The 14,056-nt window shown below is 36.4% G+C and overlaps 1 protein-coding gene across 1 annotated transcript; it reads right to left on the bottom strand.

Annotated features, from left to right (window-relative positions):
* Positions 1 to 2,770: 2,770 nt before the first annotated feature.
* On the bottom strand, positions 2,771 to 4,978 carry LOC121492679 (ferritin heavy chain-like). The gene is made up of 2 exons (XM_041757864.1): positions 4,911 to 4,978; positions 2,771 to 3,367 (listed from the first exon to the last, which is right to left on the bottom strand). The coding sequence occupies exons 1-2, from the start codon at positions 4,976 to 4,978 to the stop codon at positions 2,926 to 2,928; spliced, it is 510 nt and encodes a 169-aa protein (XP_041613798.1). The 3' UTR covers positions 2,771 to 2,925.
* Between the last annotated feature and the right edge of the window lie 9,078 nt (positions 4,979 to 14,056).

The following is a 14,056-nucleotide window of genomic DNA, read 5'->3' as shown; positions in this document are numbered from 1 at the left end:
GCTCTTACTCCATTTAATTTTTTGTTCCCGGCTTAATACTCCTCCAGGGTTACAGGAGGAAGTGGGAAAATGAGGACTTCCTACAGGAAAAGTTTCTCTCTTTACCCTGCCAGCTCTAGCCCCATTTATTAGCCACTGTTTCCAACTCAGTTGCATTCAAGTCTGTTTTGCATATTGTCATCTGGTACTAGGATTCTCAGCGATTTTTTTCTTTTTTTGATAACTCTCTGGTTCACAAATATTGACTTAGTCTTTGGGATGGTTTATGACTTTTCCCCTCTAGATGACCTTTCTGGGTAAAGTCCTAACTTGACTTAAGATAAAGAAAAATGTCTTCCTCATATCCCTTATATATTATTGTTGAGAGAACCTTCTCTTTCTACTGTTCCATTTCTACTCTTTTATAAACGAATGCTGGGAGAACCCATTTTACATAATGAAATCTTTCAGCATGTCTGGCATATTGTGTTTTTTTTAAGCTCATATTTCTAGAGGCCTCCCTTGTATCAGTGTAACTCAGTGATCAACGAATGACCAATCAGAAAATTTCCTTAAATGCCTTGCTACCATGTTTCCCACTCTTTGCCAAGAGAATCTATATGGAACTTCATTCAAAACCTGATTTTTTGTTTGCTTTTTTAATAATCCACTCAACTTATTTTTAGTGTTGCTTTATTTTTATCTCCCTACTTGAAATTCTGTCATACTGAGCATTAAATCAATACCTTTAGAAATATTTGAATTATCAAAATTTAAGGAATCCTGCATGCTCTAATCAGTCATGTCATAGATGTTTTATCACTGTTGTGGAAGACAGATGGCCAAACTGACTTTGAAAAATTCACCTTTGGATTGACTCAAAATATATGAATGTATTAATCTGTAAGAATTTAAAGCAAACATATAAAGTGATAAAGGTTTCAGAATAAAAAATAACCCAGCCTAATTTTTGACCTAAAATAAATCCTAGTTATTTTACAAATAACTATCTGCAAGGTAATGGAAAAAACTACTGGCCTTGGAGTTGAGAAGTCAGATGGTTACCCAGGTCTCATGCTGTCAAAAAGCCATACTGAGAGGTGTTAGCTGAAGCATAATTAGGGATAACTAGGAACGGCCTTCAAACAGAGCCTCTAGCACAAATACACAACGTCTACATCAGAACCTGTGCATTCTTTGCCTTAGCTTCTGTGTCATGGCCTTTGATGCCAAGTAGTTCTTTGGAATGTTCAATGCATCTCTCCCTTTTCCATTCTCTCCTTTTCAGGACTTGGGCATTTTGTGTTGGTATGCTGAGTCTGGCCACATTCACTTACCATCCATGTGATTGCTTCCTTCTATCTTTAAATCCTCTAATCCAAGCACTTATTAATTTAAAAATTCTGTATATCCCATTAAACAGATACTATCTGAGCTTCAGCTTTCTACCAGTGAATGAATTTTTGTTAAGGCTTCCCACCCATATTCATGGGATGTTGACAGACTCTTTAATTGCCTCAGGATTAAGTGATATCAGAGAGGTTCATGGAATGTTTGCTATTATAAAAAGTATATTTAACAGTTTTATCTTCTTTCACATATTATATTTATTCCTAATGATGCAAAAAATGTATTACATTTTTATTTAAATTCTAATGCTTAGGCATATAATTAAAAAATGACCAAACATATGAATAGGCAGTTACTAGTAGTTGAAAAAAATGCAGATTACAATAATAACAGCTATCACAGCTCGCCCATAAGACTGTGAGAAATGTAATGGTAATAATCTCACTACTGGCAGGGATATAGGAAAAAAGGTGGAAATGTGAATTGTTGCAGGCTTTTTGGAAAGCCATCTGGCAATGTCAATTAAAAATTTAAAATGTACATATCTATAAACCCTGCAATCCCACTCCTGGGAAATTACTCCATAGAAATAAAAGCATCAGTGAGTAAGACTATATGCACAAGGATTATTATTACACATTTATCATGGTAAAAGCCTGAAACAAAGAGAATGCCATTCAGTAAGAAAATAGATTGTGACACATTTCTACCATAGGGTATTATACAACCATAAAAAAAGTGCACTAGAGCTCCACCAAATAGATTAGAAATATTTTGAGAAAACATCAAGTTGCAGAAACATATATAATATAATTCCACATTCATAAAACAAACTGTGACTACATAAAACCCTCACATGTATGTATGTATGTATGATTTTGAGCATGAAGGTGCCTATGAAACTGATTCATGAACTTTATAATGTGGATCACCTAGATGTGGCACAAAAGGACAGAAAAGAAGAGGAAAGGAAGAGAGAAATTTAGAAGAAAACAAAGCTTGAAAAGATAAGCGTTCATAAAGAATAATATATATATATTTGATAAGATCCAAATGTGTAATATTATACGTGTGTGTTTCTGTGTGTGCACATGTGTAGGCATAAAGAAATGCACTAAAGGAAATGATCATCAAACAGTAAATATGGTTTTCTCATGGTAGGGTGATTTCTGGTAAATTTTACTGTCTCCATATAGTTTTTTGAATTCTGACTTTGTAAATGCTTGTATAATTTATATAATATATAAAACATTTACCTTGTGAAAAAGAAATGTTAGTGATTATTAAAACCATTTTTCTATTGCTATTCTGTATAAATGTAATGCTCCTACATCATTTGGTTAAAAAGTAATTGATAAATGTAAATTGACTTATTGATGTCCTGACCGTGACGTGAGAAATCGTCACGGTCTGTTTTTTTTTTTTTTTTTGGGGGGCGGGGGGGTACCAAATTACTTTATTTGAAGGAATGATACAAATGAAAGAAGTAGATGTTTTGGTACAACTTATAGAAAAGGTAAAGGTAGCCCCAACATGCATGCACTGCCTCAGTGACCAGGGAAGTCACCCTGTGGCTATGGGAAGACAGCCTAAGGCTTAGCTCTCACTATCACTGTTTCCCAGGGTGTGCTTGTCAAAGAGATATTCTGCCATGCCAGATTCGGGAGCCCCCATCTTGCGCAGGTTGGTTACATGGTCACCCAATTCTTTGATGGATTTCACCTGCTCGTTCAGGTAATGAGTCTCAATGAAGTCACACAAGTGGGGGTCATTTTTATCAGTGGCCAGTTTGTGCAGTTCCAGTAGTGACTGATTCACGCTCTTTTCCAAGTGTAATGCACACTCCATTGCATTCAGCCCATTCTCCCAATCGTCACGATCTGGTTTCTTAATATCCTGAAGGAAGATTCGACCACCTCGTTGGTTCTGCAGCTTCATCAGTTTCTCAGCATGTTCCCTCTCCTCATGAGATTGGTGGAGAAAATATTTGGCAAAGTTCTTCAAAGCCACATCATCACGATCAAAGGTGTCCTGTACACTGTGTCATAGATTGCCCCCATTCCTCAATCTGGTTGTCCAGACAATAGCACTTGCTCATTTCCTTGACCTTCTCTGTATGTTCTGGTTCTAGTTGCAGATCTGTCAGATTGAATCCCTACCGTCCTAACTCTGGCTTCATCATCTATAATGTGGCTTGTGACCTATACCACCTATAATTTTACATAACAATTGGCATCTAGTTGTCACTTTGAAATTCTAGATAAATTTTGTCATAATGAATATTATTATTTATCTCTTTAATGCTGTTTACTACCACAGCAATAGTCTCATATTTTTCATTTCTCTGGACATAGACATTGTGTCCAAGTAAGTGAATCTGAAGCATCCATAAATGAGAAGAGTCTATGAATGAAAATATATAGGCAACAAATGCAAGATTTTATAGTGCTTAGTCTGAGAAAGAGAAAACTTAGAATGAGCATTATATGTGGATATAAGTACTTAAATCGAAATGGCATCCAGAGAACAGAGCTAGAATAAATAGAAATTACAAAGAACAGAATAATCCAAGATGGAACTTTTTTATACTGTGAGTTGCACCAAAATAGTCACTGGTATTTTGGGGAAAATAAGTTCAGCCAAAAAAAAAAAAAAAAACCAGTTCCAATGGAGACATGGTTTTCATTATCAAAAATGCAGTAGAAGGATTTCATTAGAAAACAAAAGAAAATTGGACCAGATTATCTCCTATTTCCTTTCCACTTTGAAAATTCTGTGAGTTCTGCTTACTGGTTTACACATGTGGTTATTTATTTCAAAGGCTGGTTGGGTGAACTCCTATCTACTGGAGTTTGGATCAGATGATCCATTTGGAGTCAAAGCACTTACATCTCCTCCTGCTCTCTGCCCCTCCTTTTGATGTCCCATATTTCAAAAAAATGCTCAAAAACAAGTTGGCCAGGAAATGTTTTCTGGTGGATCTGTCCTCATTTTTGGCTTTTATGTTACCCCACACCACTGAAGATCACTTCTGAATATCTGGCTGCAGCATATATTCCAGGAAATACATATCTGTTACCATGAAAAGAGTTTCAGATCTTAATATTTTCTTCATTTCTTATTTTTTATGTCTAAAATCTGAGTTCAAAGTCTTAGAAGTAAAACCTGCTGTTAATCTTCCTGATTACTCTCTCTTGGAAATCTCCCTTTCTTACTTAGTTTTCCAGAATCAAAGTAAACTCTCGATGCAAAGACACCATTAGGCAACGCATAGTCTCCCAAAATTTCCTCCAAAAAAATCTTACTAGTTTCTTGGAAATTGTCTTCTTTCCTTTCAATGTCAGCCCTCTACACCCCCAAATGTGTAATGTCTTTCCCTGAGGAAGGCAAGGCATAAGCCAAAAAGAAAAAGATGACTGCCGATACCCTCATCAATCTTTCCCTTTGAATATTTTCTAAGATGTCCCAAGTTTTTATAATGGATCATCATTCTCCCTATGTGTGTGTCTATCTCTGTCTCTTTCAAGCTCTTCCTTACAATACCCCTTTTCTTTTTCACTTTCTCTCATTTCTCTACCTACCGTGGCTTCTTATGGCTGAATCCTCCAAGAAGGGTTTTTGAGATTTTGCATCTAAGTACAGGAACCATATTTTAGGGCATTTGACCCATTGCTTCATGGGAGTTTTCTTTCTTCAATTCTTTTTAATGTATCAACTTAACTAGATAGTAATCTCCTTAGCAATTTCCAAATATTTCTTCTACAATCATCTGAGTATGATGTTCTCTAGCAACCCTTTCATAGTTTTTTTTTTTCTTTCATAGTTTTTATCTACTAAATAAAGAGTGGCTCTATTTGACGAGTTATATACATGAAATACTTCTTTGGAGTATTCTGTACCAACTTTATTGGTATATATTTATTCCTGTATATTCCTGTATATCATCATGCTTTTAATTTTCTAATATTTGGATTAATATTATTATGTATATTATTAGTAATGGCCCATTACACGCATTTAATTCACTTACAAGTAATGACAAATACAATTTTATGCTTTATGTTTCTCTATAAGCTGTGGCTTAGTGGAATACATTCCAGGTATTAGAAAATTGGTGAATTAGAAGTAAGAAGAGAAGAATTTAACACAGAAGTTTCCCATCAGAAGGGAAGATCGTATCCTGAGAGAGAATATTCTAAAGACGTAAGGTGTGGGGGCACTTGAGTGGCTTAGTTAGTTAAGCGTCCACCTCTCGATTTTGGCTCAGGTCATGATCTCAGGGTTAAGAGACAGAGCCGGGCTCCCTGCTGAGAGTGAAGCCTGCTTAAGATTCTCATTCTCCCTCTCCCTCTGCCCTCTGCCTCACCCAAACTTGCTCTCTTTCAAAATAAATGAAAGAAAAAAAGAAAGAAAGAAGAAAGAAAGAAAGAAAGAAAGAAAGAAAGAAAGAGAAAGAAAGAAAGAGAAAGAAAGAAAGAAAGAAAGAAAGAAAGAAAGAAAGAAAGAAAGAAAGATGTAAGGTGTGAAGAAATAGGACAAAAAGTTGAGGAAGTTCTGGATTTAATAAAAATTAAAATGTTTATATTAGACTCTAGGGCTGAAACTTGAATAAAGATAAGGAGCCATAAAACAGTTTATGCCAAAGACAGTCTACAAGGTTATGAGGTTACAGTAAATGTGTCTAAGTTAGCTTCTTTGTTAAAGTGGAGGGATCCTATCCCAAATCCATAAATTAAAATGAAATATGAAGAACTTATAACTTTGAGGTGCTTACTGAGCATCATTTGCCCATGAGCTACCAGTTCTTACTACAATTTATCCTTTGCTCTTATGAAATACTTAGACATAATTTTATTTTAACTTACAGCGCTATCCAATTATTTCTATATCTGGAAAAGCACATAGCATGAAAGACAGTTTTCAAAGCCCAGAACATGAAATAGGCACAGTTTGGTTTAAATGGAGGTGGCCTTTTTTTCTTCATCTTTATAGATGAAGAAATATATAAATATGGGAAGGAAAGAGACTAGCTATAAGGGGGAGAAAGAAAAAGTAATTTTGGGAAATTACTGGGAAAACTATGTCACTAAAAATGTTTAAATAATTTAAAAAACTTTACAGAGTTTGAAAATCTCCTGGACTTCATGTACCTTTTAAGTTAATTCAGACTAGCTTACAATGTTTAATTGTATCTCTATAAGTTTTTTCCAATGGTTATTATACAAATCCTTAAGATATAGCAGCTTTTGAAATCTTACAGAAATAAACAAGATAGAAATCAAGCAAAAATTATAGACTAGAATAACCAACAGAGGACACCTGGTGGTGGTCAAGAGTAGTGCCATGTTCTTTCGTAGTTTTGTGCCTCACAATTCCACAAGAGAACTTCACCATAAGAGATTGTCAGGTGCCTGCTGGGCCACTTTCAACTGAGCAAGAGGTGCCACAAACATAGCACCCAATTAATGAAATAAAATTTAATATACTGTTTGATTTCTATATACACTTGTCCTAAACCGTTTAAAAATGTATAGTGTGATAGACAACCAAATTGTATTATAAACATAAACTTGCTAAGAGATTACATCTTAAGTTTCAAATCAATATATTATCCACCTTAAGTTTAAACAATGTTAAATGTCAATTGTATCTCAATAAACAAGTTGTTAAAATGTATAGTCTGGCTGGGAAGTGGTAAAGTGGAACCTGTAATCATACAGTAGATAATTCTATTAAAAGCAAACTTGCCTCATTTTTAAGGGCTAGATCAATGTTAAGTATTTTTTAAAATAATGTGCACTTAATAATTCCATAAAACAATGTTGTCATTGTTATTGTCTATCATTATGTCTATCATGAAACTACAGAATGAGTAGGAGGACATAGCCGAGGTCCTGGAAGGCAGAAGCAGCAGACACGTAGAAAGAGAGGTGATACAAAGTGTTAGAGGTCCTGAAACAGGATAAATACAGTGAGAACACAGAGGAAGGGGCCACTAGTTTGACAGGCTGGGGGAAGTGAAGTCAGGAAATGCCTCAACGGAGGAGGCACATTTTTGTTTGTTATCTTAGCACCATGTGCTGTGTTGGTCAGCCTTGTTGAATGCCTCTTCACTTAGAGAACAGGCAAGGAGCGATGTATTGTTACTCCTCACTCTGGCAGCATTAGCCTTACAGTCTGACTGTGGAGACTTCTCGTGACGTTTTCAAGGCCTTTTTAAGACAAATTTAGCAAACTTTCACTGTATTCCAAATATATAGGAAGAACAGACTTTAAAAACATATTTTAAAGCTCATATATTTGGAAATGAAAAAAGCAGGAGTCTGGGATCCAGATGAATAGAGTTTTTGCCATAGCTCTTCCACCAACAGTCATGTGTTATGAAATCATTGCAACTCAGTCTTAATTAGATTTTATGTCAAATGAGGCTTTGGGACATGGCGCTGTCTCAAGTTCCTTCTAATTCGAAGCATTAAATCACATACACACAGCGGCTCATCTGTGGACATCAAATATGTCCACAATTCCTTTTTTTTAGTTTGTCTCTCAGTCGCTGGAGCCTAATTCCCCTCCCTTTGAGTGTGACTTAGTGCCTCACTTTTAATGAATAGAATCTGGTGTGAGTGAGTGTCCGACCTCCCAGATTAGATAAGAGGCATTGTAGTTTTCACCTGGCACTCTCTTTCTTAGTTCACTCATTCTAGGGGAAGCCAACTGCCATCTCATAAAAACACTCAACCAGATCTATGAAAAAGCCCTTTATGGTTAAGAAATTGAGGCCTCCAGCCAACAGCCATAAGAGGGAGCCCTGGTTCCCCAGGTAAGCCTTGAGATGACTTGAGCTCCAGTCAACATCTCCGCTACAACCTCATTAGCAACCCTGAACCAGAAACCTTCCACCTAAGCTGCACCAGAATTCTTAACCCACACAAACTGAAATAATAAGCATTGCTATTGTAAGCCTCTAAATCTAGAAGTAGATTACTAATACACCATCCTTCAAGCCATCTCTTCCTTAGCTCACGACCTAAAACCCAGAACTTCTGGTATTCAAAACTCAGTGGACAACAACACAGATGCAGAATTATTTTTTTCTCTTTAAAGGTTTGAATATTTATTTTTTCTACCTCCATCCCCACCATAAGATGGAAATCTTAATACTCTCTCTCTAGACCTTCCTCTGTGTAACAGCATTATTGCTAAAAGGCCCTAGTTGTCATTTGTAGTTTACACAGCTCTTTTAACTAGTGTGTTCAGTCTTTATAGTTTAAGAAAGCAAATTTGGGAAATCACTGAACATCGCCTCCTCGAAATTCTGTCACCTATTTTCTGCAGCTTCAGTCAAGCCAGTATCAACTACGTAGGGGTGATTGCACCCCCTACAACTTCTCATTAGCAGGCATAACTCAAGATTCCAGAACATAGGGCAAGAGGCTCAGGTTATTTTATTTTTTTTCACATGGATACAGGGACTCTCTGTAACATAACCACAGAAAGCTTCAGTTTCCCAAGGTAATTATAAACACTGAAATTATTATTATTATTTTTAAAATTTTTATTTATTTATTCATAAGAGACACAGAGAGAGAGGCAGAGACACAGGTAGAGGGAGAAGCAGGCCCCATGCAGGGAACCCGATGTGGAACTCGATCCCGGGTCCCTGGGATCATGACCTGAGCCGAAAGCAGATGCTTAGCCACTGAGCCACCCTGGGATCCCTAAACACTGAAATTATTAATGGCTCTGGATTAACAAGACAAAAATAGTGCAGTATAAAGAGTATCACCTATGTAACTACTGGTCCTATGATTGAGTCACAGCATTGCTATTACTTGCTGTCTGACTACAAACAATTTGTTAAACTGCTCTAAGCTTAAATTTCCTAACCAGGAAAATGAGAGCATTGATAATCTGTTTTACATAGTGATTATAAGAAGTTAGGAATATACTGAATGTGGAAAGTCCTCAATAGAGTATTTTACACATTGTAGTCATTGCTGTTTTATTATATTGAGCCACCCATGAACACATACAAATTACTTAAAAATTGGTTAAATTCGTAGGTCTAAGACACTTGTAATATTGCCAAATCAATTTCTTCTTTCAGGACAACAGAAGTGTAGAGACTCCAGAAAGCTGCATTTCACGGTTCTACCACCAAGCAAACAAAACCATGGGCAAGTTGTTTATCTTCAAAGACCAGTTTCCACATCTAGAAAATGGGTAAATGAGTTAGAGGATTTTAAAATAGCTTTTTCGGTGCAAGTAATTGTAAAATAACACTTGTGGTTAAATGGAGAAGAAAGATTTTTAAAAGTCAGAAAAATAATCAGCATATATTTTTACCTACTATATTAAGGAAATAATTTTTACTTTGCATTCATTTCATTTGAAGCAGTATGTGAAAATGTTCTTATCTGTTTTGATAAGTAGTAGCCAGATGGTGTTCTAAAGATACATTTTTTTTGTAGTTTAATGCAATTGAAATGAGTTTGCTAGTCACCTCTTGAAACCTATGGAGCTTTAAAATCAATCATTTAGAATATGAAGATCCTACTGATGCTATTAAACTCTATGACTTCTAAATGTTAAAATCACCAAAGAACCTTTAATTTTACTGGTAATGACATATACAACCTTTTATAGGATATTAAGTATTCATATTAAATCATAATAAATATTCATGCTGAACCATAAGCCACCTGATATTGCAAATGGTCATTTATGTTGTCATTTATGTACCAATGTCAGTTCTGATAGGATAATGTTTATAATTTATTAAGCAATATGTCACAAGAAAATGTCCAATTCCACACTATTTCCATATTAGTAGCAATGAATGTTGCCAGGGCATGGGGAATATAAATTATTTCTCAGTTTGAACATGACGCTACTACAATAAAATGCCCATGGCTAAAAAAGTCATTAGCATGCACTATAGAACAAGCTTGTCATACGTAATACACACAGACACATACATACGCACACACACACACACACACATACACACAATTAGGGCATTTGGTATTGTACACAAAAAGAAATAAAGAAATAAAAAGCAGTGAACATCAAAGCTAAAAGTCCTCTGATTTACAGCAAGCACAGCAGGGATGAATGGGAGGCTTGCAATTAGATGCATAGGGAAAGGTTAGCTCCTTTAGAGTAAGCCAAATATTTATCCTTTATCTATAAGGGAGCAAGGTTCAAAGTCAGGTCAGCCAGGGAAACTTGGAACTTAAGGGAACTAGAAAACAGATCTTTTGGAAAAAGCTATTGCTTCCAATGGATGACTATGTGACTAATAAAAATGGAAGGCCTCATTAATTTTATTTAACTGTTAATCACCAGATGTTCTGAGCCATATGGAAAGAAATTTAATTTAATGTTTCCAGAGTTGTGATGTGTGTGTGGTATGTGTGTGGGGTGGGATGTGTGTGCTGTACCAATGTGTGTGCGAGTGAGGGAGTCTGTGTGTGTGTGTGTGTGTGTGTGTGTGTTAAGTGCAATACAAATAGATATTTATCTCCTAACAAAAGGAATTTGTTTTATCAGGTCTTTTATTTCAACCACAGAGAAAGCAGCACTGTCATATTTGTGATAACGCCCTAGCACCATACAATATTTTTCAGTTTACAGCATATTTTTACAGGTACTATTTTATCTGGTTTCTAGTTTGCACAACAATGCTATTATAACTAGTTTATTACAGAAGAAACTCAGGTCCAGAAAGCACAGAGTCACAAAACTCATAAGTGCAAGATCAGTGCTTGAAACAGGAGATCCACAGTCTCCACCAAAGTCCGTAAGAAAATGTGGAGAAAAGACATAAAACTGAAATTTTCCTGGTGTTGAGAAAACTGTATTAGGTTACTTCTTACCATTTCTCATTTAAATTATTCATCTTCTTCATCTTGTCTACCTCCTTCCCATTGTTACTATCTAGAGATTGAAAATATGGTTCAGTCATTCACTCAACAAAATTCTTGGTATCTACTATATCTCTGGAATAGACACTGCCAATATGTCTATGAGTAAAAAACCATGCCTAACTTCAGGTTGCATTTGCTTAGAGTCTGCTAAAGGAAAGTCAATTACTTTTGGTATTACTATCCCAGAGGGCATTCAGAATTCCTCTAATTCTGGAGGAACAAAGGCAGATACGCTAAGACAGCCTGGTACCATGGGGAAGAAACAGTTTGTGATGTCCTGTTTTTAAAACTCAAAGTTTAATGTAGATTTTTATTTACATTCTCATTTTCTTCCCCCTTTTTATTTCTTCTTTCCTTTTACTTTTCCAAATACCAATCAACAACATTTTCTACCTCATGTAACCGAAGTATATGTTCAGTGATCCAGGCTTTTTTAGGAGACCAATCGCCAAGACTGAAATTTCTTCTTTAGGGAGCCTCTAGTGGTGATACCTGCAACTGCAAAGGATTTGACAGTTTACTGTGAAGTCAGGGTCTCTTATTGATGAGGCTTGAGATTCCTTTCCAAGTCTGAATCTTGGTAGTTTAGGAATGCCAAACTGTAGGGATAGTTGCATGTATGGGAAGATTTCCATAGAGTGCACAGAAATCTTAGCTTAAAATCATAGTAAGAAAGAGTCCAATAAGCTGGTTTAAAATTAAACTTCAATCACTTTACTGTAATGACTGTCATGGTATTATCTGCTACCAAGGCATCCCAGAGACTCCAACCATAAAGCATCTGTGCTAGCTACCACAGAAACTCCCATTATGCCATTGTCTCTAACCCTCTGCAGGCTTGTGGCTCTCATGGTTGTGTAGAACAATGAATCTCTGGGAAACCATACAGCCATTCTTCTTTTGGGATCTACTACCCACCTGGGGGTGCTGAAAAGAAGAAAGATATGTATGTCTTCCATTCAAGAAGCCCAGAAATCCTACCATCTCCCAGTCTCAGAGATTCATTCTTTTCCTGAAGGAGATTCTCCTTCCTTCAAGTTTCCTTTCAATTCGTCCCTCTCTCCTCACCTTCAGAAGCCTACCCCAGGGACACCAGGGTGGCCCAGTGGTTGAGCATCTATCTGCTTTTGGTTCAGGTCGTGATCCCAGGGTCCTGGAATCAAGTCCCACAATGAGCTTCCCACAGGGAGCCTGCTCCTCCCTCTGCCTCTCTCTGTGTGTCTCTCATGAATAAATAAAATCTTAAAAAAAAAAAAAAAAGAAGCCTATCACAATCTCCCTGGAAGAAGTAGAGTACAAAAATTAAAAGCCAGTTTACAATGTGCCCTGCATTCTTGCATGTAAATTCTGTTTTCTTTCATGCCACAGACCTCCCCTCAAACAAGGAAGCATGGTGTCTGCCAGTTTTTGAAGACAAGTTATGGAAATTATTATGGAAATATGGAAAGAAAAATGTAAATTACTGTATTAGTAATCACCTTACATCACTACTCTTGGCAGAGATACAGCTGGACAGAGTTTGCACCTCAGAATGCTAGTGTGTCATGGTCTTGATGGGCTACAAACTGCATGGAGTGAGTTGGATCTGGTTTTGGTAAGGAAAGGGAGTTCTCTCTAAGGTCACAGGCAGATTTTTAGGGTGATAATGATGGTGGTCATTGGAGGGTGGGTCATGTAAAAAGACAGGTAGTCACAGTGAGGTGTGAGCTGACATCATGGGAGACAAAGAAAACAGAAAAGGCAAGGTTTTTGATAAGAGCCCATGGCATAAGTCATTGTAGGTCCTATGACATCTGAGGGTTCAGGCTTAAGACAGGTCAATAGACACTAGGATAAAAGGCCTTAGAATTCATTTGGGGTTAGAAAAATAATAAGAGAAGAACATGAAATGGCAATTTCAAGACAAAAGCAAAGCTGAACATTTGGCTTTGTATTTGTTCCCACCAAAAAGACATGTAATTAAAGTATACAGGTTATGGCCTAAGTAAGGCCTCCATATGTAGACCTCAGGAGAAAATTTAACCTCAGGAAAACCTAGATATTGCAGTATATACTACCATAAATACTTCAATTTTCCACAAGATACTTATTTACAAAGAAATCCATCTGTATGAGAATGAACTTTTAAATCTCTTCCCTAAATACATGTACCACTCAATGAGAGGTTTGGCCAAATAAAGTTTGAGTTTATAGATGGTAGACTCCAAATAACTGGCAAAGATTGAATAATAGCCTGATGAAGCTAAAATAACAAAGCTTTGATTTTTCTCTCAGTTATCGTTCTGTTTATCAATTTCCTTCAATTAATATGGGCAGCAAGCATTTGGTAGTCTAGTGGTGAGCACAGTTGCTTTCTCGATAATATGGGTAAGCTTAATGTATTAGTTTGCTAGGGCTGACATAACAAAATGCTACAGACTCAGTGGCTTAAACAGTAAGTTCTCTGAGTTCTGGAGGCCGGAAGTCCAAGATCAAGATGTCATCAAAGTTGGTTTCTTGTGAGAACAATTTTGTGACTCAAAGAAAACCACCTTCTCCCTGGGTCCTCACATGGCCTCTTTCTGTGTGGCGTGGCATTCCTTTTCTTTATAAAGACACCAGTCCTGCTAAACTTGGGGCCATCTTCATGACCTCAATTAACCTTAATTAACCTTAATTACCTCTCTAAAGTCTCTATCTTCAAATATAGTCAAATATAGGGCTATGGCTCAACATATGAATTTTGAGGGAGTGGACACAATTCAGTCCATAACACTTAATACAAATTTTTATTAAAATGTTTTAAACTTTGAGAATAT

This window comes from Vulpes lagopus, chromosome 6 (genome assembly GCF_018345385.1).
Source record: "Vulpes lagopus strain Blue_001 chromosome 6, ASM1834538v1, whole genome shotgun sequence".
Classification (NCBI taxonomy): domain Eukaryota; kingdom Metazoa; phylum Chordata; class Mammalia; order Carnivora; family Canidae; genus Vulpes; species Vulpes lagopus.
This window is presented reverse-complemented; position numbering and strand designations above follow the sequence as displayed.

Bases quoted from the DNA above. Each gene is read 5' to 3' on its own strand.
- LOC121492679 (XM_041757864.1), bottom strand. From the start codon at position 4,978: ATGGTTCCTGTACTTAGATGCAAAATCTCAAAAACCCTTCTTGGAGGA. The intron at 3,368-4,910 runs GTAGGTAGAGAA...TCTATGACACAG, and splicing joins TTCAGCCATAAGAAGCCACG to TGTACAGGACACCTTTGATC.